The sequence below is a fragment of the Halyomorpha halys genome, unplaced genomic scaffold (genome assembly GCF_000696795.3).
Source record: "Halyomorpha halys isolate HHAL.00 unplaced genomic scaffold, Hhal_1.1 Scaffold1141.1, whole genome shotgun sequence".
Taxonomy (NCBI): domain Eukaryota; kingdom Metazoa; phylum Arthropoda; class Insecta; order Hemiptera; family Pentatomidae; genus Halyomorpha; species Halyomorpha halys.
This window is the reverse complement of record NW_027113909.1, coordinates 502,613-530,078: the sequence shown is the minus strand read 5'-3', so window position 1 is coordinate 530,078 and position 27,466 is coordinate 502,613. Positions and strand designations below refer to the sequence as shown.

At 30.3% G+C, this 27,466-nt stretch overlaps 1 protein-coding gene across 1 annotated transcript in view; it reads left to right on the top strand.

The window, feature by feature from the left end:
- mwh (multiple wing hairs) overlaps nucleotides 1-27,466 on the top strand; it is a 228,419-nt gene that overhangs the window by 36,120 nt on the left and 164,833 nt on the right. Inside the window, exon 2 of the mRNA XM_014432981.2 lies at nucleotides 9,940-10,019. Within this exon, the coding sequence (XP_014288467.2) occupies nucleotides 9,940-10,019 (80 nt within the window). The remainder of the gene's footprint in view (nucleotides 1-9,939; nucleotides 10,020-27,466) is intronic.

The following is a 27,466-nucleotide window of genomic DNA, read 5'->3' as shown; positions in this document are numbered from 1 at the left end:
CACTTAGTACTTTATTTTATAAAGATTCTATATTTTCTTTGTAATTTTTTTTTTTGTTTTATTATTTTTTATCAGTAGATGAATATTATTTTAAACTTGTATTTTAACTAAGTACATAGTTCTACAGCTCGAGGTGGGACGTTGGGACTAGTCCTCTCTGCACAACGCTCTCCTCCTCCAGTTTCTTATACTGAGATTTTCCAGGTCTTTTTCCACATCTTGAACCCAACGTCTCTGTGGTCGTCCTCTCCTACGGTACTATACATTTTTCCAAGCAGAATTCTTTTTGCATTCTTGATTCATCCATCTGTGCTAGGTGACCTTACCATTCAACTCTGCTTGCTCATATGAAGCGGACAATGTCACACGATCTATATAGTTTGTTGTTCTTCCGGATTCTCCATTAATCCTCTTTCAACAATGGTTCATAAATATTTTTCGGGGAATTTATTTTGGGGGTGTAAAGGGTTTATATTTCCGCATAATATGTCATTACTGGTCTTACTAACGTTTTTTATAACTTTATTTTTGTCGTTTGTGACAAGATCGATGACCAGAGGAGTTTTGTGTTTGCTAAGTAAGCCCAGTCCGTCTATTCACTTATGCTGATATTTCATTTTTGCTATTAAGCTCCACACCATTAGAGAAGGATTTAACGTTTTAGAAAGAAATCCTTCAATGCACGGAGTTCTCTTGCTCTTTAATCACTACATAAACTACATAGTGTGATTGCGAATCTAAACTCCACTGGGGATATACTGCGTTCATCCACTCAATTATGTGAGCACGCTGATGATATTTGCTTAGTGGCATGGAATAAACAATCTTTTATTGATTTGTTCAAACTGTTGAAAGCGGAAGGTGAAGTGCTTGGTTTAGAAGAAAGCAAAACCAAGTACATGTTTTTAAGTTCAGGCAGTAATTCAATAAAATAAAATAAAATACAAATTTGTATTTTGATAGGCCAAATTCAAAAATTATTTATGACTTTATAATTTTATTTGTACTTTTTTATGAGATAAAAAAAAAACTGACGGTCTTACTGTTTAGCAAGTTGTGCATTACAGGATAGGACTCAATCAACTAGAACGTGATTGTGGATCGCTCTTCTGAAATACTACTAAATTTGAAATCCTGTAATGGAATATCGTCATTAAAATTTTGAAAAATCGTAATGGCTTGTTGATTTTGTGTTATTTTATTATTCTGTAAATTTTATGCTCAAAAATAAATTATTAATTACGGGCGAGTACAGTTTTAGAACTCAGTAACCAATTCTTAAAAAATCAATAAGTATTAATCGGACGGCTAGAATAAATAGTATAAGAACCAAGTGGAAAAAAAACTTTAATAAAAGCCGTAACTAAACCATTTACGTTCATTTATACCTGAGACATAGTATTATTTAAAAATATCATTAGTGAATGTATTTATTTTGGGAAATATATCTCAGGGCAGACGCACTGATGTCTTCCAGCACTCAAATTAAAGCTAGTTAATTGCACTTTAGAGTATTTTATGGCATTTATCTTTCTAGGGGCTGCAGTTTTCATGATATTTGCTGAAATAAATTGATTTCTAGTAGTGTGGATATAATTTCTTATGCAAATATCATTAATACTATAGATACATGTTATAAATCACATTATAATACATTAAACTAACTTTAATTTAAGTGCTGTCAGATGTTTAGTGATTCCTGACCTATAGTTTCCATAAATCAAATATTTTTTCTGAAAAACTAGAGATCAATATTTTGTGAATTTATTTTGGCTACTATCATGAAAACCTTAACTCCTACGAAGATAAACTACTCTATATCACAATGAACTAGCTTTAGTTTGAGTGTTAATAGACATTTGTACGTCTAGTGGTTTTTGAGATATACATTTTCCAAAATAAATTCATTAATTACTGATTTTACATTCCATTTTTTTTTTTTTTTTTTTTAGATCTCTGGAACAATTGAATGTAAATAGCTCTTTTACGGTTCATATTTTAGATTATTTACTTTTCCATTATGTTTTCAGTGTTGTAGGTAGTTTTTAAGATGTAACAGCTACCATATTTTACTTCTCCAACCTATACTCGGCAGACTTATTAATTTCGACTAGTTTTCTATACATAGGTTTCACTTAATTAATCAAAAATTGGGTGAAATAACAGATTTTGCTTATTTCACCTTGGGTTCTTGCTTGGAGAAGGAAGGCTGATCTCGGAAATTTAGGTATGAACGGGCATACAGATATTAGCAGACAGTGATTGGTGTATCGATATCGAACCTCGATCGATAAGATAAAGATTCGCTAAACCTTTAGAATTATTATCATTAAATATTTCTTTGTATCTCCTGACTAGTTGGGATTTGACAGCTATATGGTCTTAATTTTCTGTCTACGATATTCGCCATAGTCCGATCTTGTTGCAGCCACTAGTGTGTACTCCACATAAGTGTCCTTTTTATACGGGGTGAAGTTCATTAATAAATGTTCAAATAGTAGCGACAAAAGTCGCTCCTCGTGCTCTTAGCTTTGGAGGAAGGTGAGCAAGAGCAGGTTTTTGATCCGTGAGTGACGATCTTTCCCGGAAACATTTTTTTTTCCACCCCATGTCCAGTCCGAAGGCAGCACCGGCGGCACAAGATCAGAGGCCCCACTTCTACGTCCAATTGAAATGGACAACATTGCCACTTCGGGGAAACGGGACCTTCTTTTTTGGACGTATCTTATTAATATTAAAAACCTTCTTTTGAGATTAGTTCATTTTTACTTTTTTCGCAGGGCTTCCAATGATTATCAAAACCGCATATCGCTCAGAAGGTAAATGATGGTTTTGCCGACATACTAAATATTTGGATATATCTTTATGTAAATTAAAATATTCTCATCGAAAGCGGACTACTTATTCCCAGTCCCAGGTTTGAATCCGGCTTTAGAGAAAATTTATTTTGTTAATGGATTTCGTAAACTCTCTAGGTGGCACAGCCTAATATTGATGTAATATCAATATTATCTTCACATTCAAATTACCGAAACTGAATTTCCTAACGTGGTTAGAAAAACACGTTTTATATGAAATTATTTAGAGAACGATATAAATTACACAGGGCTTTATGAAGAAACTTTAAAAAAATTATTTGATAATTTTGGATGATTTAAAAATTTGTTTGGTGTTCTAAAACCGATATTATTTTTTCTCTATCACAGATTTTTCGCCAATTTTAAGCTTTGTAGTACAAAAAACAAGAAAATCTTTCAAAACACATAATGTCAATCATGATTTACAAAAATGTATATCTAAAGGACGTATGTACCAAATGGCACAATCCGGCCATATATCTATATTTATAATCGTTTAAATATGTTTACAGGACTTTTTATATCCTTGAAATTTGACTATTTATAGTTTAAAAAAATTAATTTTTCATTCGGAGCTCTATATCTTTAAAACTACCAACAAAAATTCAAAATCGAAGAGAGCATCATTTAAAATAGAGTAAATTCGCTAAACTGTAAATAGTTCTCGAGAGATAGCTATTACGAGCTATCTTTTTTATTTATTTATTTATTTATTTAATGTGATTTACAACTGTATAAATAATTATTACAATAAGTAAATATGTAGAATGTTTCACTTGCACTTGAAAATCTTGGGAAGAAACCACTCGTGTACCACCAGTGGTACTTCAAGCATTAATTTAAATTAGAAGGTCCCGTAGCCATGTTCTTTTCAGACGCCTCGAAGGATTATCAGGGATTGTTAAGGATGAGAGATTAAGAACTAATGGGTTAGGATGGGTAAGGAGTTTAGAATGAAAAGACGAATATCTGTTTTGGGTGAAATCTGCAACGAATGGGATGTTAAGGTCTTTCTCGATGAGTTTATTTGTAACGTAATAAGGAGCATCGAGAATTTAACGTAGGATTTTGGATTGTAAGGATTGAATGCGGAAGGAATTTGATGGTTTGGTGGAGCCCCAGAGCTCAATTCCTATGTCCAAATTGGTCTGATTATCGTAATGTATACTAATTTTTTGTAGTGAATGAGAAGTTTAGAGCGTTTGACAAGTAAGTGTTGTAGCAATCGGAATCTACGAGCAGTTTCTTGTCGTTTCAGTCTTTTGTGTGGATTCCAAGTAAGTCTTTTGTCAAGATGGAGTCCTAAGTATCGAATCTGTTCAACATACGTTATTTATCTTTAAAAAGTAATATTTCATAAAAATGTTATGCAGAACTGAAAGATCAAGAAAGTGAATTTATTTTGAAAAATCTATATCTCAAAAACCATTTGACGTACAGATGTCTGTAAGCACTGAAATTAAAGCTAATTTAATGAACTATATTCTAGTTCTTAACGTTTTGACGTACAGATGTCTGTAAGCACTGAAATTAAAGCTAGTTTAATGGACTATGAAGTAGTTTTATACGTTTATCGTCGTAGTAGTAATTGATATTTGCTAAAATAAATTCCTTTTTAGTTCTTCGGACAAATTTTCATTTGCAAATTTATATTCATATGCCAATACCATAAAAACTACTACCGCTACGAAGGTAAGCGTAAAAATTACTTTATAGTAACTTAAATGGCCTTTATTTTAAATGCTTATGGATCTGGCGATATATTTTTTTTTAAAAATCCAACATTTTATACGAAAAATTAGAAATTAACATTTTGTGAATTTGTTTTGTCAAATATCATAGAAACTACTACTCCTACAAAGATAAACGTTATAAACTATTTATACTAAATTTAACTAGCTTTAATTTCAGTCCTTACAGACATCTGTACGTCCTATGGTTTCTGAAATAATGTTTTTCAAAACTCAAACTTATTGTCCGAACAACTATAAATCAATTTATTTTAGCAAATATCATGAAAACTGCTATTCCTACGAAGGTAAAGATCACAAACTACTTTATAGTACGTTAAACTAGCTTTAATTTGATTGCTAATAGATATCTATATGTCACATAGTTCCTGAGATATAGATTTCTCAAAATAAATTAACCAACTACTAATCTTTTAGTAGATTTCTAAGAAATGTTGCTTTTTAAATAGCTATATCTCGAGAGCTATTGGACGCAAATAGCTCTATTATGGTTCATATTTCAGAAAATTTACTCTCCGTTAAATAATGTTCTTTTATATTTTCTAGTGTTGTTGGTAGTTTTTTAGATATAGAGCTCCGAATGAAAAATTAATGTTTTTCAAGGTTTTGAAACAGCCACAATTTTTTATTCCCCCTACCTATACATGGCAGACTTATCAGTTTTTACTAGTAATCATGCATGGTTTTCATTAAAGTAATACAAAATTGGAGTGAAATAACTGCTTTTTTTGTCTTCCTGGCTTGTACTTCTTGGACAGCAGTAAAGCAAGGGGTGACCTCATGGCTGTATTGCGGGCTTTGCATTGTTCAAAATTTGTTAAGCTTATAAAAATTAACTAATGAACCAATTTTTGTCAAAAATTGTTATTGTTAGTTTTGAAAGCGAATCTATCATCTATGGAAATTTATTTATCAAAATGAAACTGTGACATACCGAAATATCCAATCAAACTCAGAGATTAGTTTGAATCATATTTTAATATTAATTTGTACTCATTCACATGAAATCTGTAAAAGTTGTGTATACTTTTGAAATATAGTAGTCTTATAAATAATCTGAAGCGGTGAGCATTCTACATTGAGGAGAAAGTAACGGAAAATTTTACTATTAACCCATTATTAATTAGAAAGTTGATCTCTCAATGTTTCAGATCCGATCTCGTATCAGTTATGTTGGTAACCATACCTTATGATAGTATTTTCGGATACAATTTTGTAGTTAACTTTCTATATAGTTAATTTTAAAGGATTATAATTTAAAAATATGTGATTGGAAAACCTTATTATTTTTTTTAACATATAATATAAATAGTTATACTATCTGGAACATATAATTGATATAATATTTTAATCCTTTGAAAAATATAGAATATATATTTTTTTTTAACGAATTAATTATATAATTTAAAAAACTGAGTTTAAAAGTGTTGGGGGAACAAAACGCACAAAGAAGTATTTTTGATCTCTTATCTGTCCTAATTGAATCCGTGATTTCTATCTGGCGTCATGAGACGAAGCATGAAAATAAAGGATTTTCGTTTCTCAAAATAGGAAATATAAAAATGTTATAATTTATTAAATGTTATTTACAACTATAATAAAAATGTTCAACTCGTTTAATGTGATGCAAGTTAAATTACAATGAGATAATTCAGTCTTAAGCATCCATTCAATGATGGAAGAGTTAAAGATCTTCAGGTTATCTTCTTTTCAGACGTTTATGTGGATTATCAGGTATTGAAGAAGCAAGGTTAGAAACAAGTGGCTTTGGGTGGTTCTTGAGTTTAGTATGGAAAGATTGATTTGTGGTTCTAACCAAATTGTATCGGCGACGTATGGAACATTGGGCCCTTGATGGTTGGTTCTATTTGTTACAATTAAAGGATCATTAAAGATTTTACTGGGAATTTCTGATTGTAACGATTAGATTTTGTCGGAAGAGATGAATCAGATCGTTTAATGGACTCCAAAAGCTCAACTCCATATACCAAACAGTCACTATTATGGTCATGTATATGAATCGTTTGTAGAAAATATGTTTATATAATTTATATAATATTATCTTATATTTATAGATATTAGTTATAAGGGATCATTGAGCTCTTTCACACCGTATTTACAAATATATAAATTAAATGATAACAAAATAAGAAATAGAAGAACAATAAATAAAATAATAATACTACTTAAAAAAAAATTAATAAAATCAAATCATGAACACGTTTCGGCCATTCTCAAGGATCTATTAACTTAAATGTCACTACTAACATTGGTTATCAGACTGTTGGAGGTAATCATGACTTCGTCAAATTTTATTTTTAGATAATTACCTACTATCATCTCAATTTCACTTTAATTATTTAATTTACAATTTTCTATTACACTTTATCAACAAAATTCAATACAATTTCGAGCGAAATTATTTCTATTTTATTAAATTAATCGGAAATTTAGTAAACATTGAAGCGACGGATAAACGTCCGAGGGTTAAAAACATTGATAGGAGACGTTAAAACTGATTTAGTAGAATTTGGTTTGGATGGGTGTCACTAGAAGGTTGTGTATAGAGAATAATTGGTGGTTTGGACGGTTTGTACTGTAAGTGTTGTAACAGTCGGAGTCGACGTGCAGTTTTTTGTATTTTCGGTCTTGTATAAGGATTCCAAGTTAGATGTTTTTCCAAATGTAGTCCTAAGTAGCGGATCTGTTCGATAGGAATACGTTACTAAGACTTTATTTTAATCTCTAGTTTTAACACCAAAGTGTTTTGATGTGAGATTGGAGAGTTCGGGATGCAGTTATTCACTAATAGCATACATGTGTCATTGGCATTTTATTTTATTTTTAAATTCCGTTCTTAATTACTGAAATTATTTACTTCATTAAGGCAATTAATTTAAATATTTTATGAGTAGCATTATCTAAACTTTATTTAAAGGCCCATAAACCAGTCCTCTGAGTTTGGAATCCACTGCTAATACTGCATAGTTGTTTTCTTACTGTGATTTCTGAGAAAATATAATAATGGTTTTGAAAACGCTATTAATTACATAATACTTAATGGCATATTACATGTTCTATTGGCCATGTAAAATATATTTTGCCTGGCAGTAGGCGTTATAGGAGAGCATTAATAATGGACTGCAGCGTGTGTGCTTGGAAATTGGAAGGAGTTGGACCGTAACTAGGCTCTATCTGATTCAGCCTTTGTAATTACCTTCGTGTTCACTCCTATGTACCATTTCCGACGTTCAAGTCCCACTTTATCTCAGCTATTAGTAACTAAACTCTCCATTTATTATGCCACCAATTTATTGAAGATAAGCTAGGACGTTCTACGATTTATTTATTGCCATTTTATTTTCAGTATTAATTTCAGACATTCGAAATGAATGATTTTCCCTTTCACTTACCTATACATGGAACATATAATAAGGGAAAGTATTGCGATCGTGTTTTTTACGATAATACATTTTTTAAGGTTACCTCAGTCCAAATAACTACTCTCGCAAAATGGTCAGTGTGTGAACAGCCTACCTCAAAAACTAAATGTCGTACGAAACCAAAATTACACATTTAAGGTGGATATAAACCTGGGATGTGATAGCAATTTTCGTTATAATCGACTGACCAAAAGTACCACTTTATTATCGATTTTTCACATTTCTTAGGTTTTCACTAACGAATTTGATTAAACTCAATTTGACTAAAACATGTCAATGTAGAATTAAATGGTCATTAATGTTTAAGTAAAATAAATTGTATCTAAATTAAGTCTCAAAACGCTCGTCATCATTTCAAATTTACACTAACATCCAATAATTTACAAACCTTTTGCTGGCCATTCTGCTCAGGTTATTTATTTTAGTCAAATTATCCCATTATGTCATTTTTTTATTAATTTTTAGAATTTTTAATTACAGATTAAATAACACTACTATTACTTTCTTACCATAAAACATATTGTATGATAAGAAATTGAGAGTAGTGAGGAGAAATTAATCTGTAATTAGAAGTCCTATTGTTTTTTAGGATGGTCGGATTGGACGAAACGTTGGACTTTGAAGAAATAATGAGTGTTTTGAGACTTAACTTCCATACAATTTATTTTATTTAAACAATACAAACCAGTCTAAAGAAAGTGAAAAGATAAAATATTTAAAAAAAATATATATATTAATATTAGAAGTGTAATATCCTCTTTTAAATAGTCTAGGAGTGCTTGATTGCGAATTTTTCAAAATATTTCCCAAAACATATTTTGTCTTTTTGAAAAAATAACCAGTTCTCATTATGAACAATAAATAAATACAAAATAGTGAAGAATTTTATATATATGGAGAAGATGTTTGGGGTTGTGGTCAGAAAATAACACTAATAAATTAAATAAATCTTATTTATTAGTACCAAAGTATCGACAAGAATTTCTAGCCTTCATTGGGGCTGCTTGTTGGGGATCGGAAATCAAATCGCAATCGATCAGAAATCACTTTGATTCCCGAGGAGTAGAAATAGCCCTGATGAAGGCTAGAAATTCTGGCCGAAACGTTAATAGTGCTAACTTATTTTTTTTTAAAGTTTTTTAAAAACTTATTTGTGTTATATTGTGACCACAACACCAACCATCTTCTCCTCATATACGAATATATTATCCAAGGTTAACTATCTACACATCATTAAAGAATTTTATATTTTTCTGTTTCTATAAAACTCATTTTTTAGGGTCTGACGTGTAGAGGTGGAAATAACGAGAAATATTTTGTTCCTCCCAATAATACAACAGTTTAACAAAAGATAACGAAATAACTAAAGATAAGGGAATGCAATCAGGAAATGTCAATTTTTTTCTTGTCAGAATCAAATATTTATATATTTCCTTTTTTATCCTTTATTTATTCATAACATTCTTTAATATTTCGCATTTATGTATTGCCAACATTGAGAAATTTGCTAAACATTGCTTCTAATAAACAACGGTATTTTAGAAAAAATATTTTTGTTTAAATTCGTGATTTAAGCCCTGTCAGACTACAGTGAGGATAAGACCTCTTTGATATTAATGGGAATTTAGGCGTAAATTAAGATACTGAGTTCAAAATCGTTTGAGCCGTTAAAAAAAAAATCAGAAGAATTTGAAAATTCAAATTTATATTGATCTATACTCAAAACGTGTATTTCCGTTGCAAATTGAAATTCGATTTTTTCAATATCCCAATACTTTCCCTTACTATATATTTCACATATATGAAGTGAATATAAATAATTTTATTTACTTATTTAAATTTAATTAAAATGAGTTTATTGTATGATTAATTAATTTTTTTTTTCAGGGATGGTAAGCGAGACAGGAGGTAGTGGGATTGTTATCACACCGATACCGTCCTGGGCTGGTGACCCTGAACCACTAAAGGTGAGTACTTTTATTATATAATATTTATATTCATGTACATAGCTATATTTATTATCACGGTCCTATTGTGATGGTAATACTAACTACTTATTAATTATATTTAGTAATAGTATAATAACTAATAAATTAGTCTTTCAATTTACAAAATGACTTTTAAATTAAAAGTCTTTATAATGATATTTTTTTCTTTTGAAATTATACAGCATAAAAATAAAAAACATTACTTTACTAAAACTAACATTATACATAACATTACAATTATTGTTCTAGTAAATTTTTATAAAATTTGTACATTGAAAATACAAATACTGATTTTAGGGGATCAGTCGTTCTGGTGATGGTACCAGCCTGTCTGCCAACACAAAGCTTGCGAGTTCGAGTCCCCGGCCCTATCCGAGATTTTTTCAAGCATAAAATTATACAATACTCACTCGCAGCCTCCCTTCGGGTTAATTAAATAGGACAAATAAACATAATAGTGGAACAAAGTTGCTAACATATGAGTCTAATAGTTTTAATATTAGCCCTTTATGCTCAATAGTTCACGAAATAAGAACTTAAATTTTTTTAAAAAATATTTTAATAAACAATTCATTGCACAGATGCCCTCCTGTCAGATAACCTATAAAGGTCCTCACAGGTATATATAAGATGATGACTCCTATGCCATTGAACAAATTTAGAATACTTCACCAACCGGAGAACACATGATGGGTGCTGTACTAGAGCGATGACATCACCGCCAGGTGCAGTTCCTTTCCATAACAATCCCGGCAGTGCTATTGCGGAATACTAATGTCGTGTAGGATATTGTACCCGCAGGCTGGTCGTCCTCTTCTGATGGCTTTGCCACGCCTCTCGACTTGTTAACAACCTGTCATATTCAGGAGGCACGTGTGCGTACAAGTCAGGTGTTGATGATTCCGTTAGTGTCGTCAGGTTGTCTTGCCAAGGCGGCGATGAATGCCAGGCGAGTAGTTGTGGAATACCTACCTCAACAATTTATTAATACACTATAATTATATACATGGAGTACGGTCGTGTATACACGTTAATATATATATGGTGCCTCCACTATACCTATGTCACTCTTCTTAATCTATACAATTTCGGGAATTTTGGCTTGGTTTTCCCTGGGTGGTAGGAATATAAGTGGAATTTAATCTATCTTTTGAGGGTATTCTAAATCCCCTAAACTTATTTGTTCCTTCTCTTAGCACGCCTAACTCGGGAATTTCCAAAAAAAGTACTTCTTCTGTGAAAATTCTCAATTCTTTTGTGAAATTAATTTATTACGGCGACTTTTTTACCATTAATCATTTTTTACAATCTTTAATGATTTGGGCTTAACCGGTAAGGAAAATTGAAAATATTTTGTATGGTTTTCTTAAGGTGAAAAATAAAATTCCTTTATAATGTTACCAATATTCTATATTTACTTGTGCAAGGTTTCGGGTTTCTAAATCTTTAAGTACCAATATTTCTAGAATTATACCAATTAATTTAAAAAAATTGTATGTATCCAATTAAAACCTTATAATCAATTTTACCCTATTTATTAATTAAATTAATTCCTTTTTGAAATTTTGTCATACAGTCCTTTAATTAAAATTTACAACACTAAATTTCTTAAGCAATATCCTTCACTATAGGTACATTCATCTCAGGCTGTAGACCTTCATTCATCACAATTTAAAAATAAAATTCTCTAATTCAAAACCATAATATTTAACCTGAATTGCAAAATTTATACAAAATAGACTTACCAATTGATTGTTATAATTGTTGAAATATTAGTACTTGTAGATAGTGAAACCCGAAACGTTGTGCAAACAAACATAAAATATTGATAATATTATAAAGAAAGTTATTTTTTCACCTACATGTTAATAAAAAGAACAAACAACTTCCTAGGAAAGATAATCCTGGGAAAAAACACATAATAATAATATAAAAACATAATAATACAATGTGTATTTATTAAGGAAACTAATCTGTTGTGAATTACTAAAAAGATATATTTAATAATATTTAAAAATCTTCTCGAAATGCTCATCGCATAACTTTCTAGATCAAATTAAAGTAGCTCAGAATTAAGGATCTTCTAGCTAAAATTACGAAGTACGTGAATGATAGTAAAGTATGGCAGGATCAAAACAAGAGGGAGAAAGCCATAGTCAATCAGGCTGTTTGTCAATCATTTCAGCACGGAAAATGAGAATGAAACCAAAATTTTAAGAATATTTTATGTAATTATAGGGAGCGCAATGGCCACGGGGTACGTGGATACTAACTCCAAGGACCCGAGTTCTAATCCGGCTGGGCAGAAAAATGTTTTCTGTTACACTGTAGCCGTGAGTCAACTCCTGTGGGTTCTGGAGCCCTCCTGGGGTCCACCCAGCCTCTTAAATTGGGTAAAAATCTGGAGATCGAGTGTGATTCTGACCAAATCACCTCCTTGTACAACCGTTAGTCTGGTAACTTTACCTCTTTACAAAGTACTGAACCCCTGACCCTTCATGGGTTGTAGCGGTACAGATTTTAATTTATATATAATTATAGCAATGCTTTATTAGTTATTACAATTATTAATTGCTTGAAAATTTTTTTTTATTAAATTAAAAATTTTTTTTTCCTAGGGGGAGGGAGTTGCCTCCTCTCGGTACGCTCATGTTGATAAATGAATTTTAGTTGAAGGTTTAATACGTAAGTTTAATAAAAAAAAGGTGTACTCTATCACCTAGTATTAATTAGAAAGTGTGAACAATAGGCAAAACTGATATTATATAAGGCTACATTAAAATCCAAAGTAAAATTATAAATTAAAGGAAGAGATATAAAAAAATATATATATATATATATAAGCTTCTGTTTGAGGCAGATACTTTGCATTAATAAATACTTTCGTGCTACCTGTTCTGAATGGATTTTACCTGGACCAGTAATTGTATTAAAAACCCAGTGATTAGGTTTAATTAACAGGGGGCTGTTGGCTGACACTGTTCCTCATCTTTTGTAGAAATATTTCATAGAATATACTTTGGAAAACAATGTTTTAGAAGAAAATAACAGTTTCAACATTCAAGTTATAAAATAAAGTAATTCCTGTATGTTTTTTATTATTTTTTTCCAATAGGGAATATCTAAAGAAACGCTCAATGTAGATTTTTTTATTGTTTTACAGTGAAGATTCATCCCTTAATATTAGGTAATAATGTACATGTAAATGTTTATGTACATGTCTTTTTGTCAATCAATTGCCATTTTTTTCAATTACACGTTTACTTTATACATTTCTTTAGACCAGTATAACTTAAGACATAGATGTTGAAATCACTCAAAGATGTGAAAGACGATATTCCTATTCCTAGACCTTTTATGATCACTAACTTTGTTATTTCTTCTAATTTAAGAAATAATTTATATAAAGTTCAGTAAATATCACTTCAAAACTTTTCCCTCTTACGGGGGATTACGGACTGATAAACTTCCCTCAGTTTATTCGCGTCACTTCATGGCTGTATCAGAGATTGTCATTAATTATAATGTCAGAAATGTTGTCATTAGTCATGAATTACTCATAAAAAATGTAAAAAAAAAAATTGAAATATTACTATTATAAGAAAGTATTAGAGATTTAATTAACATTTAAATTCAAATGAGATACTATTAACTGGTTTCAGATATAGGCTCCCATTGGTATTTATGTAGTTACGATGTTGTGTCCATCACTTATTTTTTTTTCATAAGGATAATTGATACCTGTCCTTCGGTGATGTGAATAAGCAAGCAAATTGATAAGGGGACGGGATACTTATTAGTGACCGAACTTGTTTGGGAAAGTGTAAGAAAGTTTTTATCTCCTTCCGCCACTGATTCCTAGGAAGTCATCTGGAAGTCGCGGATTACTTTTACTGCACCCATAAAATACATCATATTTTTTTATTTTAGGAAGTATTTAGTTTAAGAAGCTTTTTCAATACATTCTAACCACTTGTTATGTATACCTGTTGTTGATTGGAATGCCAGGATAATTGCTGAAGGCAATTATCCAAATATATATATATATTTATTAATTAAAATTATTTGAGTCCTGCTTAACTATTACTATTATTAATGCCTTTCCAAAGGCGTTTGTGTTGACCAATTATATATTTTTATATTTCTAAAATATAAAAATTGGTACAATTGAAACATATATAATATAATAAGGGGTGGTATTGGGTAATATAATAGTACCTAAACTACACAAAGGAATTAATTATTTATTTATATTTAGTATATGATTTATAAAATTATATGATTAAATGAAAATATAAAATGATTGAATGATCCACCTGAATATGGTTTGCCATAAAATATTAATTACATTATAAATTGTTACCAAATATATCTGAATAACTTCTGAGTTAGGTGAGGCATGCCATGTTGTTTAGTAACGTCTTAGGCGTTCCAGATCTGACTTGCCCCTCTTTTCTTTGCTCTTCCTAAAGGACTTCTCGTCGAAGTCCATCCTCGTTCCTCCTCGTCTGCCTACTTTACTAGTTCTCCTGCTGACAAGTCGCTCTCTCCCCCAGTTGTTCGTAGCGGGGTCACTTTTTGGAAGCTATTTCCTCATTGCCTAACATTAGTACAAAGAGCTACAAGTGTTTGGGATAAACTATAATTGACCTGCCTGCCTACAAAGCAGATAGCTGGTTTCATGGATTTTGAGCCTTTAATCTTGTACTGTGAAAAATCTCTTTGCGTTGACTGGTGCTGATCCCTTTCTGACCCTTGTCACCCCAGGATCAGGTACCTCCGCAGGTGTTGCCAATTGGCACAAATACTTTTATAATATCGATAGGGTTATTACACGTCAGACTAATAATCTAATAGAATTTATTTTTTGTTTTGAGTTTAAATATTAAGAATTGGTTTTATAAACAGTTCTCAAGTAAATTATGTTTCATTGAAAAAGTGTAGAAATTGTATTCAAATTGATTTATATTTTTTAAAATAAATGTGGTTAAATGAGAAACCTTGATTACATATTTTAATCAGGATTAAAAATAAAAATTGTTTAAGTAATCATTTATGTGTGATGAACTTTTTACTACAGGTTTTCACATCAAGTTATTTATTACATTTTACTAGGATAAATAGTGGCGAGGAGTCCCATCGTAAGGATATTTTTCTTCTTTTCATTATCCTCCTTCCAAGCTCCCCCCTCTCTCTCTCAACTAGATATTTATATATTATTCATCAAGTTACTATTGGTAACCTATAATTTTAAATTTTATATTCACAGTACTTAAAAATTTATTCGAGCCAGGGTCTCTACAGTACCCACTGTTAGTAAATTTATTTTGAGACTATCTTTTTCTCAAAAATCATAAGACGTACAGATGTCAATTATAAGTAAAATTAAAGCTAGTTTAATATGCTATAAACTAGTATATGACGTTTAACTTTGTAGGAATAATAATTTTCATGATATCTGCCAAAATATATTCACAAGAAGTTGATTTCTAGTTGTTCGGAAAAGCATTTTAATTGAAAAACTATATTTCAGGAACCATTAGATGTACAGATGTCTGTCAGCTCTCAAATGAAATATATTTTAATGTGCTATAAAGTAGTTTATTACATTTATCACTGTAGGGTTAGTGTCATTCATGTTATATGCTAAAATTAAATTGATTTCTAGTTGCTTGGACAAAATTTCATACGTGAAAGTCATATTCATATGCTATTGTCTTTAGAACGACTGCTCCTACGAATATAAATGTATAGTACTTTATATCACATTAAAATAGCACTAATTTGAGTGCTGACTGACATTTTTACGTCTAATAGTTTTAGAGATATAATTTTTCATAAACCATAGGTTTTGTCCGAACAATTATAAATCAATATTTTATAAATTTATTATGGCAAATATCATTTAAACTATTACTCGTACGAAAATATACGTCATTGACTACTTATACTTATAGAATATTAAACTAGCTTTAATTTGAGTGCTAATAATCATCTGCACATCTAATGATTTCTAATTCTCGGGAACGATTGAAAGTGAATAGCTCTTTTAGGGTTGATACTTTAGCAAATTTAGTGTACTATCCCTATGAAGATAAGGGTCATGAATTACTTTATAGTAAGTTAAATTTCCTTTTTTTTTATTGTTGGCAGAGATATGTGTGTCTAATGGATCTAGCGATATATTTTTTCAAAAATCCAACATTTTATAGGAACAATGATAAATTAACAGTTTGTTAATTTATTTTGTTAAATATCATAAAAACTACTATTCCTACAAAGATAAACGTTATAAACTATTTCATAGTAAATTTAACTAGCTTTAATTTCAGTGCTGTCAGACATCTGTACGTTCTATGGCTTCTGAATAGAAGTTTTTCAAAATTCAAGCTTATTGTTTGAACCACTATGAATCAATTTATTTTAGCAAATATCATGAAACCTACTATTCCTACAAAGGTAAAGGTCATCAAATACTTTATAGTACGTTAAACTAGCCTTAATTTGATTGCTAATAGACATCTATACGTCACATTGTTCCTGAGATATAGATTTTTCAAAATAAATTTGCTAACTACTGATTATTCAGTAAAATATATTTGAAATGTCACTTTCTAAAAAAGTATATCTCGGAAACGATTGAACGTGAATACTCTTTTAGGGTTGATACTTTAGCAAATTTGGTGTATTTAAAATTAAAATGATGTTCTATTAGGTTTTCTAGTGTTGTAGGTAGTTATAAGAATTTTTTTAAAGAGCCGCCATTTTTGTGGACAGATCTCATTGGCAGATTCTAATTTTTTATTATAGACAATGCAATAAAAATTGAAAAACTGCTATTGAAAATGTCGATTTTTTCACTGGCTTTCGGACAATATAACATCGGTTGCTCATGTATTGCTTTTTAGACTAAAATATTCAGAACTCGATTGCTTAGTTAATTGATTTTTATCTAATTTATAATTTTTTTTTACATAATAATTTTCAAATTTATAACGGAAATGGTAAATTCAATGGTTTAAAATTACATTTTAAGCACTTAATAAATAGGTCTAGCCTATTTTGTGGTATTTTTCAAGAAAATCAATGCCGTCTAAGAAATATTTGTCCGATGATATCAAGATTCACAGTATTACTGAGTGACCTCTTTAATGATTTCGTTCTTCACCTCTCAGATAAATATGTCCCTTTAATGAGACCTTGATAGGTTACAACTTCGTTAAACATACGAATATTATAAAAAAAAAAAATCTTGATACATTGAAATATTAATTCAAAATTTAAGTAAGACCCTCAGCGAGTCCCATTTTCTACTGTATTCTATAACTGGCATATTTCACTGAGTAATATAAACATGCGACCGTATAACTTTCTTCTCGTAACCATAAATGCCTCAAACTTTCTGTAATATAAATGTGGTTTCCGTTACCTTTTATGGTGTGAAGTTATATCCTGTTGAAAGTATTGTACACAATAGTTTTAAAACAGATGATTTCTGTTTATAGTTAAAAGTTTTATGCTATTTGACATTTAGAGTGGCAAGTTAAAATATTTTTTTACTTCTTTCAAAATTCGTATTTAAGAGTTTTTAAGGACACTAAAAACAAGTCAAGATTCTTTTTTTAAAAGTACTACTTTTATTGGAAGCGACTTATGTTTTTTTTGTCATTTCGTTTGCTAATTTAATATTCTACATCAAAAATAAGTTGAATGGCACATAATTTTCCCCATAATAAAATAATAGTATTAAAAATAATATAATTAGTTACAATTAATTTGATCTTAGTTGTTTTAAAAAAATCTTTTTAGCCCTTATGAAGCCCTGCAGAGTGGGGCGAAACGTAGGACATTAAATAGTTATTTGTTCCTTTTTGACCGCAACCCTGACCATCTTCTTATATTTAAGTTTTAAGGTCAACTATATATATATATATATATATATATATATATACACATATACATATACATATACATACATACATATATATTAGTTGATTTTCGTTTTTCACACCTCCAAAAACCGTTAAATACGATTTCTCATAGTAATTGAAAAATAAATTGTTTAGCCCAAAATACTAACCTTACTGGAGCTTAATTTTTGTTTTTTGTTTTATCACAAACATGAAATAACTATTTATACAATTCTACCGATCTATAGGACACTAACACTATCATAAACAAATCAGAACTGGATATTTAAAACAAAACTTTTGAGACGTTTTTGTTTATCTGAAATTAGTTTTTCTCCATAATAAAGGAATAAAATATATTAAAGTGGGTTAGAAGAGTGGGAATTCAACTTCCTAATTGTTATAGTTCCGTTGGATTTGGATACAATTGTGAGAAGGTAGGAATTTTTTCTGTGAACGCCAAAATATCAGCAGAAAATAAATGTCCTCCGAAAATTAATTCTTAAATTTTAATTTATATGTAAATTGCTAGTTAAGAGTCCTAAAAGCTGTTGATAAGAAATCTGACTTTATCCCTTTCTCCTTAAAAAAAAAGGTTTGACCTACTTTACGAGGAAACGTTTATTTTTTATTTTTTGTAATTTTTAATACATTTTATACAATTATCAATGTTTTTCTTATTATTTATTCAATTATTGAATATAGATCCAAATTTGTATTTATTTTATTTTTACCCTTCACTTAAATTTTCTTGTCTTTGTCCTTTACATGAATTATTATTTGATTAGTTTTATTTTTATTTATAAAAATCATGATAGTATTTTATTTTATTTATTATAATTACTATTTTTAATTTTTTTATTCTATTAATTCAAGGAGTACTATTGCATCATTACTTTTTTTTTCTTTTGTTCTCCTAATTCTGTATATATTTTATAAATGAATATGTTAGGAGAAATATGTATATATTTTTTAATGTCTACAATAAACAAAGAAAACAACTAATTAATTTATACGTTTTTATTTTTTTTTTCTTCTGAGTAAATTTTTCAAAGTCAATTTTCAAAGCTGTAACTAATTTAATGATTTAATTTGTTTTGTGTGTGTAGTACCAAGACTCCTTTAATTAACTAAAAATAGCCCCATTTCCCTCCAAAAATTAATTTAAAAATTGTATCTATATGAGATTAAGAAAAATTGTGAACAACATACCATAGGAACCTCTAATAAATTGTACAAACGAGTTCAAAGCTAATTCCTTATAAGCCACGTTGATTTGCATATGTGTTAATTTAGATTTCTTAAACACTTTCATAAGTAATATTTCTTCTTTTTTATATTTGGAATCTTCAACCTTGTACCACGCCGACGAATGTCTTTGATTTTTGTTTACTCACTCCCTCTCTCTCGAATACCTTTTTGCCTGCCAGAAGAAGCTTTTCCATCTTAGCGAAATCCAGCTATCAAATTAGCCGCCATTTTTTCGACTATTCGATGCCTCCATCATTTCTAGCTTTCGATATTTCTAGCCTCATTCAGGAACAGAGAAACAGACTCTAAGTGTGACAGCGAATCTCCTCCGCTTTCTCTCTTATAGCGGAATCGACAGATCGTGTTATCAAATAGTTTCGATTTTGCTAAATCTTGCTGTTTTGCTATTGGTAGAACTATAATGATCCATTTCTTTTCTTGAACAAGTTTTCTGGCTTTATTTAAAAAAAAAAACAGTGGAAAAAAAATCAACTTGGCAATACTTAGGAGGTAGGAGTGGGAATATTTGCATAAAATGCATTAATTACTTTCGTTTTGTGGCCACAGTAATTTTGGGTGAAACTAAATATTTCCCATTAGATCTATAAGATCAGAGTTGGGCAGCTTTGAAACTAATAGCTAAAATTACCATGGATACGATATTCATTTATCAATGGTTTATTCATGAATAAGGGTCGTATCCATGGCAATTTCAGCTATTAGGTTTAGCTGCAGCTAAGTTTAGCCGATCCCTGTATAAGATTATTAATATAAGAGTATTATGGTACGTGTTTTTTTTTTTTGGTTTTTTTTTTAATATTTTAGCTTATTTAATACGATCAACGGTCCATTTCTCTTACTCTGCACAAAAAATAAATCGATTGGTATACAATAATGTACAATAAAAATACGTATTCTGGAGTATATAAAAATACTGTAAAACCTGAATACAATAATTAAAAAAATATTACTTGTGGTTACAACAACAGAAACCTATTTATTCTTTTACTCGGGGAGCTACAAGATGAAAAATGTTCTTTAAAATAGTTAGGACAAACAGGCTATAATTGAAAGACATTTAGCTTACGGGTTAACATACTAGCATATTTGTATGAAACTAAGTCTTGATCCCTGAAGGAGCAGCTAGGTTATTTTGCGTTATTAGATAAATAGTTGGGTCTCATATATTAATATATTATTATCACATATATTTGAAGGCGCAGTGGGTCCCAGTTGCCTTCTCGCAGCTTCCTAGTTCAGGCTGAGATTATTGGGCGAAAATGGTAAAGACAGTTAAGTTGCCCGATCAGGCATCTTTCTCCGTACTCTGGTGTATCTTCTACGAGGGCTGGGCAACAAGTCCTTGTGATGGTAGAGGCAGCCAGATCCTGACACTTATACAGCGGTAATTAATTTTACGTAGATGTACTGTCGCGGCGTCTTCTCGGTTTCCGAAGTATGCGGCTATGTAGGGCGTCAAAAAATGAGACCCCTGACTCTGAATTTATAAGAACAAAGAAAAAATCAGTTGTGTGAATCTGACGTGATAAACATTTTTTAATCTAGCATTCCCAATAAAGTTTCATTGAAATCCTTTTCCTTGTTTGTGACACAGATGAGCCTGATGACCACGGTAATTTAAGATGAACCAAAATACTACCTATTAAATCTATAAAATCCATTAGGACAGGATAGGTTAAAATATGGACTGTAAGCATATATCAGTGGACTGTATTGAATTGAATTAAATATGATGAAGGTAGCAGAAGAGAATTAAACTTAGTCCAAAATGGTGTCTATAAAATGGTGCTGATATGTTGATTGATTTAATTCAAACCATGATTAAGAAGATGATCCTTAAACTACCTTAATGCGATAAATCGGGACAATATAATTTGATATTTCATCCAAAAGATTCTGACATAGAATAGACATACGGTCAAAATATAATTAAATTTTCTTTTATGAAAAATGTAACAATGAGGCCAAGTGGCTTTGAAAAAACAGAAAATAAACCAACCGGAAGAATGGTAGATGGACAGGACACGTCGTTAGGAAGGGCATTTAGGATCCACCAAGACAATTACTGATGGAGCCACACCATGGTACAAGAAGAAGAGGAAGACCAAAGCTGCGATGGGCTGATGGTGTTGCTAATATGCTGGGGTTTCGGAATTGGATGGCGGCTGCAAGGGACCGAGACAATTGGCAAAAGCTGCTGGAGGAGGCCAGGATTCAACACCGGATTGGAGAGCCACGCAAGTAGTGAAAGAATGGTAGCTTCATATGTAACGATATTTTTGTTTGTTTACTGATGAAAAAAAGAACAACATAGAAATATAATGTAGACATTTCAGAAAGTAAAATAATAATTAATAGAAGTATATGGTAAAATTGGAAGAAGGCTCCCTTAGGGAGTTAATGAGGTGTAAGTATTCAAATTTATTATTCTTCAGTTGTATTTATTTTATTTTAGTTCACTTCTTTTCTTTTTTTCCTATACATCATTTGTTATAAAACTTTCTATGTCAATCATGGACACCTGGTCCATTTTCCTAAAAAAAAAAGTTTATATATTTTTTTTATTGTTGATACAGACCTGTACAATTTGAAGAAAAATTAACGCATCGAACGACTGAAGCTCTTTAAAATATTTGGCTTTAAGAAATCGTTCTCCCATGAAGATATAATTATATGGGACTGTTGGTTCGGTAAGTTGCAAGGGCCGGACCTCTCAGCCACTCACGTTGGGTCGTGACTCAGGAATAAGATAAAACGGAATAATGGAAAAGAATACAAGGACCTTGGGTAAATATAGTCCGAGCTGCCGAGGGTGCCTTCTAGTGCCCATTAGTAAGTCTCTTCCAAATATTCTCAAGATTTTAACTTGGCAATATTATACTGACGCTGTCATGTAAAATTAATTATATAACCCCCTGAAGTCCTTTAAGGTTTTATCCTGGTTACACTTCTGTATTTAATAAACATATGACTTACCGACAGACTATAAGATACTAACTGGAACCACACTGCTGTTATTACATGACACACATATCCTTTATTGGTGACACTGACATAACAACAAAACCCAAACGACACAGAAAATGGGTGTAAGCAATAGAAATTAAAGCTTAAACATGACAAATTTCAACATGTAACATTTACACTCAAGGAAACCTCCTTTTGTCTCTGAGACTTATTTTCAATAAATGCCTTGACTCAGGACTCTCAATTCAAGACATGGCAAAACGATAGACTATAGACTTTATATTCGATAATACTTAGTTGTTTTAAATGACTTCGCAGAAAAAAACATATCGTTTATAATTATTTACAAAACCCTATATAACCTTATTCTTGTCAAATTTAATGATCTGCTGAAAAAAAATATATACGTTCCAATTACTACTTTTAAGACTGATAACGAATTCATTGCTCTTTCTTTTAAACCTGATTCTTCATATGAATTACAAATTGTTTTACGACAAATTATATCAAAATTTCAATATATTTGTACAATAATAGACATATATTTGAGTGAAGGGTGAAAAGGAGTTGTATGAGCGATCTCACAGCATGCCAACATAGTTCAGCTGATCGCTCTCATGTCTCCAGTTGCCATGCTAAATTAAAGTAGCATCACCTCCTTTCCCTTCGAAAATACTTCCTTGGGGTATATCTCTTTTAAAACTAAAAAGCCTCCCAATATCCTCTATTTTGTTACTTCGTGTTTCTCTGCCCACTCCTTAAATACGAGAACCTAACCCAAAAACAACAAAAACCCTTTATGATCCGTGCTCCATAAAACCCCTCTCTTAACCGCATTTAAACATAAACAATTTCTCCTTCTCCTCAACTATCAATCTTCATCAAATTGGTAACAATTAAACAGGATGTATGATACATCTATATGGGTCATGCGTAGATCAGTGGGTTAAGACGCAGGTCTTGTCATTTTTAGTGGGGTCGGTTCGAATCCGGCCTATGACGGTTTGGGACTTTTTTCATTGTGTGGCGGTTCCACAAAATAAAAACCTTAACCCCCCATCATGGTTAGAATAGGTTGGTAACCTATAGATAAATAAAGTTTGGTTACCTTTATTATTCAGGCATATTAATTTCAACTTTTTCATGTCATAATTTTCTTTATTGATTCAGCTGACAACGTTTCGAGCCTTCATACCCATTGTTAAGAAGCATTTTCCTAAAATAATTATGTATTTTTTTTAAATGCACATTTAACTTATAATTACCTCAATTAATAATCACGTTTTAACTGTTATTACTCATTTTTTTAGGAATTTTTTGTTTTATATATTAGAATTAAAATGTTTTCCTTTTTTATAATTACTATAGAACTTTTCATTAGTTTCGTCATATTGTATTAAAATCATATTTTTCACTATTCGATCTGATTATTTTTAATACTTTACCATTAGCAAGTACCTACTACTGTAACCATCTCAACTACTACTTACAGTTCCTGTTAAAGTAATAATAGTTAGATTGGGTCTTTTATTTGTTTCCTAATTCTTCTTTGTTAAAAATTTTCAATTTTGTGGACAAAGTCCTCGATTCCAGTTGATTTCCTGCTTGATGAACTCTGAAGCAATGCTTTCCATTATTGTGAATGGGTGAGTCCGTTGATTTTCCGTGGCTAATAATCGTTGTAAACAAGTCCTAGTTATTGGAAATCTAATTTGTGGATTCTTCTTTCTCTTATTGGAAAGTAAAGTCTCGAAATAGTGGCTATTGTGAAGAATATCCGTTATTTTTTATCTATAGTTGAAAAATAAAAAAATAACTTTCTTCTATCCATCAAGTATTCCATTATCGATAGTTCCGAATCGAAACCAGTAGCTTCTCTCTTAATTGGTACTGAGGAATATTGGTTTTCTGCTCGTACTGTATGAGATGACTGTTCAGAATTATGAGTGATTAGGTGATTCATGATTTTTTTCGACATCGGCACACATAAAAGTATTTTAGGGTGTTTTCTCCCTTGACCGCACTCCCAATCGTCTTCCCAATTACTTTTGTTCCAACACAATTAGAAACTATTATTTAACTGGCAAGCGCATGCGCAGCAAGTTTTTCCACTTTCAAATCCTGAATCTGATGCGAGTAGTTTGGACTCGTTAGAACAAGCCTATTATATCTAATGTCAACGATAGCACTACCAGCATATTTTTTTGTTTGTAATTAAGCACAACACGATTATCTTGAAAATGACAATATTTATACAACATAAATGATAATATGAACCAATTAAGAATCTTTATCTCAGTTTAATGATCCTACAATAATAATGTATTGTTATACCTAGTGACAATACAAAAAATATATTAATGCAATAAATAATAATATATATACGACTTTGCGATCTTGAAATGTTTAAAATATAGTTCAGATAAGTTCTTCCGTAAAGTATTCTGTAAATAGGGCGAATTAAATAAAATGGATATTTTCGGACTTTCACCATTCCCACAATCGTTGTAAGATAATCTAAAATGTAATAACAAAAAATGAGACCAAATTAATCGTTGAAGATATATGTGTCAATATTAGTGATGAATATAATTGTTGTAAATCAAGCAACTTTTACGTTGATGATTTCTAACACAGCATTTTTTAATATATAATTATCCTATAACAATAAATTTGGTAAAGGTACATCAAAGTATATGGTACCCTATCTGTTCAATAGCTTGCTAGAAGAACTAATAAATAAATCAACCACAAATAAAACTAAAAAAGAAATATTTTACTGAGTACTTTCTTACATCGATGATTCCCAATAGCTGATTTTGAATCACCAAATGACCATAACAGCCTGTATTTTTACTAAACTCCACATAATTATTCATTATTTTAGGATTAGAATTAGCAATATATGTGTGCTTAGTAATAGATATTATTGGATCCTCATTTTTATCACGTTCTGTATCATCTTGTTTTATTATCATTATTATATTAGTTCACTAATTATAAATTTGCAGCTTCATTATTTACTTCAATGTCCTTTGAGTTATTTTTATTATTATTTTTAATTTAATTTTTATTTATTTTATTTTTATTTTTGTTTTATTTATTTTTTTTTTATTTTTTTTTATTTATTTTTTTTATTTTAGTATGTATGAGATCATTTATCACTATTACCTATTGCCTACAACTGTGTGGCAGATTGTAATATCTATCAATAAATAAATCTATCAAAAAAAAAAAGTTTTTTTAGTAATTTTTTTTTTACTTTATTTTAATTTTAGTAGTTGCTAATTAAATTATCAGTTGTATCACTAGAGATCAATTCATATTGTTCTGATCTATCATTCAAATTGTAGTAGCCTCCACAACGCCCTAATAGACAAAATTGTAATAATTACATTTCCCTTATGTCTATCATTTTTATCTGTTATTTTGGCACCAACCGATAGATTTTGGCGGACCATATTGGATGTAATTTTTTAAATTAATAAAATTAAAAAAATAAGTGATGCATGTTCTAATCTACAGGGGAAAAAAATGTAATCTGATGATAGCATCTCTTCATAATTCATAGTAATTTCATGCGGATTCCTTGAACTTTTGTAAAATAAAAATTAAAGAATATTCTTTATAATATAAAATGAAGAATTTCCCTTTTGCTGTTAAATATTAAAAAAATAATAATAAATGCAATGATAAATAGAGAAACACTATAAATGTTCGATTTATATGGGATGAATGCACGATTCGATTTATGCTTATATGGATAAGGTGATATAAGTTTTCATTAAACTGGCATTTAGTCTGAAAATCTCGCAAATGAAAGTTATATTGAATGCAATCTCTTTCTTCTGTATCAATAATTAAAAATCGCCCCAATTTTCCTCGAAAGTTGTTTTAATCATAAAATTGTTGAGGTTTATTCGTTGGACTGATGGTAAAAATCAAGAAGATTAAAAGTCTTATTGCCTGTTATATTAAATTTATGAAGAACTCATAATGAAATCAGCGAGTGTTTTTTCTCCATTTTTGTCTATAATAAAATTTTGTTTTATTCTTTGCCATCGGGTTTTAGTATTGTTCTTTTAAATGCATTTAATATTTAAGGAATGGTAAAAAAATTGCATGATGTGTTTATCCCAACAAAAGATGAAAGGGAAAATAATCTCCAAATTGTACGAGTTTATTTATCATAATTTTTATTTTATTTTATTTATTCATTGCTATTTACAACTTATTTTCATTACAATACATTTAGTAAATTGGATATACGATCAAAATGGAGTGATACAGGCATGTAGAGAAACCCAATGGGTCGTTTCTCTACATGCCTGTATTAGTAGTACTTCTTTTCAGGCGCCTCGGAGGATTGTCAAGACAGGAATAAAACAGGAAGCAAGGTTAGAAACTAGAGGGTTTTGGAGGTTATGGAGTTTATAATGGAAGGATTTATATCTGGTTTAGGCTAGCTCAGTTACATATGGAACATTAAGGTCTTTATGGTTGATTTTATTATCATTAATTAAATAAATGTTCCGAACATATAGCTTGGCCGGATGTAACTGAACAATACAGTTATTCGACTTTAAGACCTTGAAAATAAATAAAATTAATTATAAGATAATAGCACTTATGAGTACATGTACGTACATGGTTTGTGTTTTTAGTTTATTTTAATTAGCGGTTTCAAGTTGCCATAAAGTTTTTTACCATTTCGGGCGAAAACTCTACTCTCCCTCAACCATTAAACCCCGTTCAAAGACTCGCGAAATTGAATGCTGCCTCCCACAATAAAGATTTCCAAAGGGACCCTCATTAGCCTAAGACTGTGTCAAGGTCTCTCATTGTCCCCTGTCCTGTAATGTTTTCTAAATCTTTCGCTTCACCCAAGGTAAAGAAAACTTAAAGTAGCATAATACAGAAGATACATATAACTTTTTTATTATTATAGAATCAGTGGATAGAATCTATATCTTTATCATCATATTATGATAGTTAATACTTTCAGTGTACAGGGGCACAATAAGTCGAATCAGTAATAATCAATTGTTGACCGATTTGGTGCATCAAAAAAGAAGTGTAAATTAATTTCTGTAAATGGATGCTTATCTAAAAATAATTAAAAAAAAAGTAAATCCTGGAAGATAATTAATTCACCGTGTGTAATATATAAAAGAAAGATAGACTGGGTAGGGTGAAAAAAAAAACCAAATAGATCCATTTATGTAATGCGAGCCAACGTTTCTTCACATGTTGAAGGGCTTCATCGGGGCTAAAAAT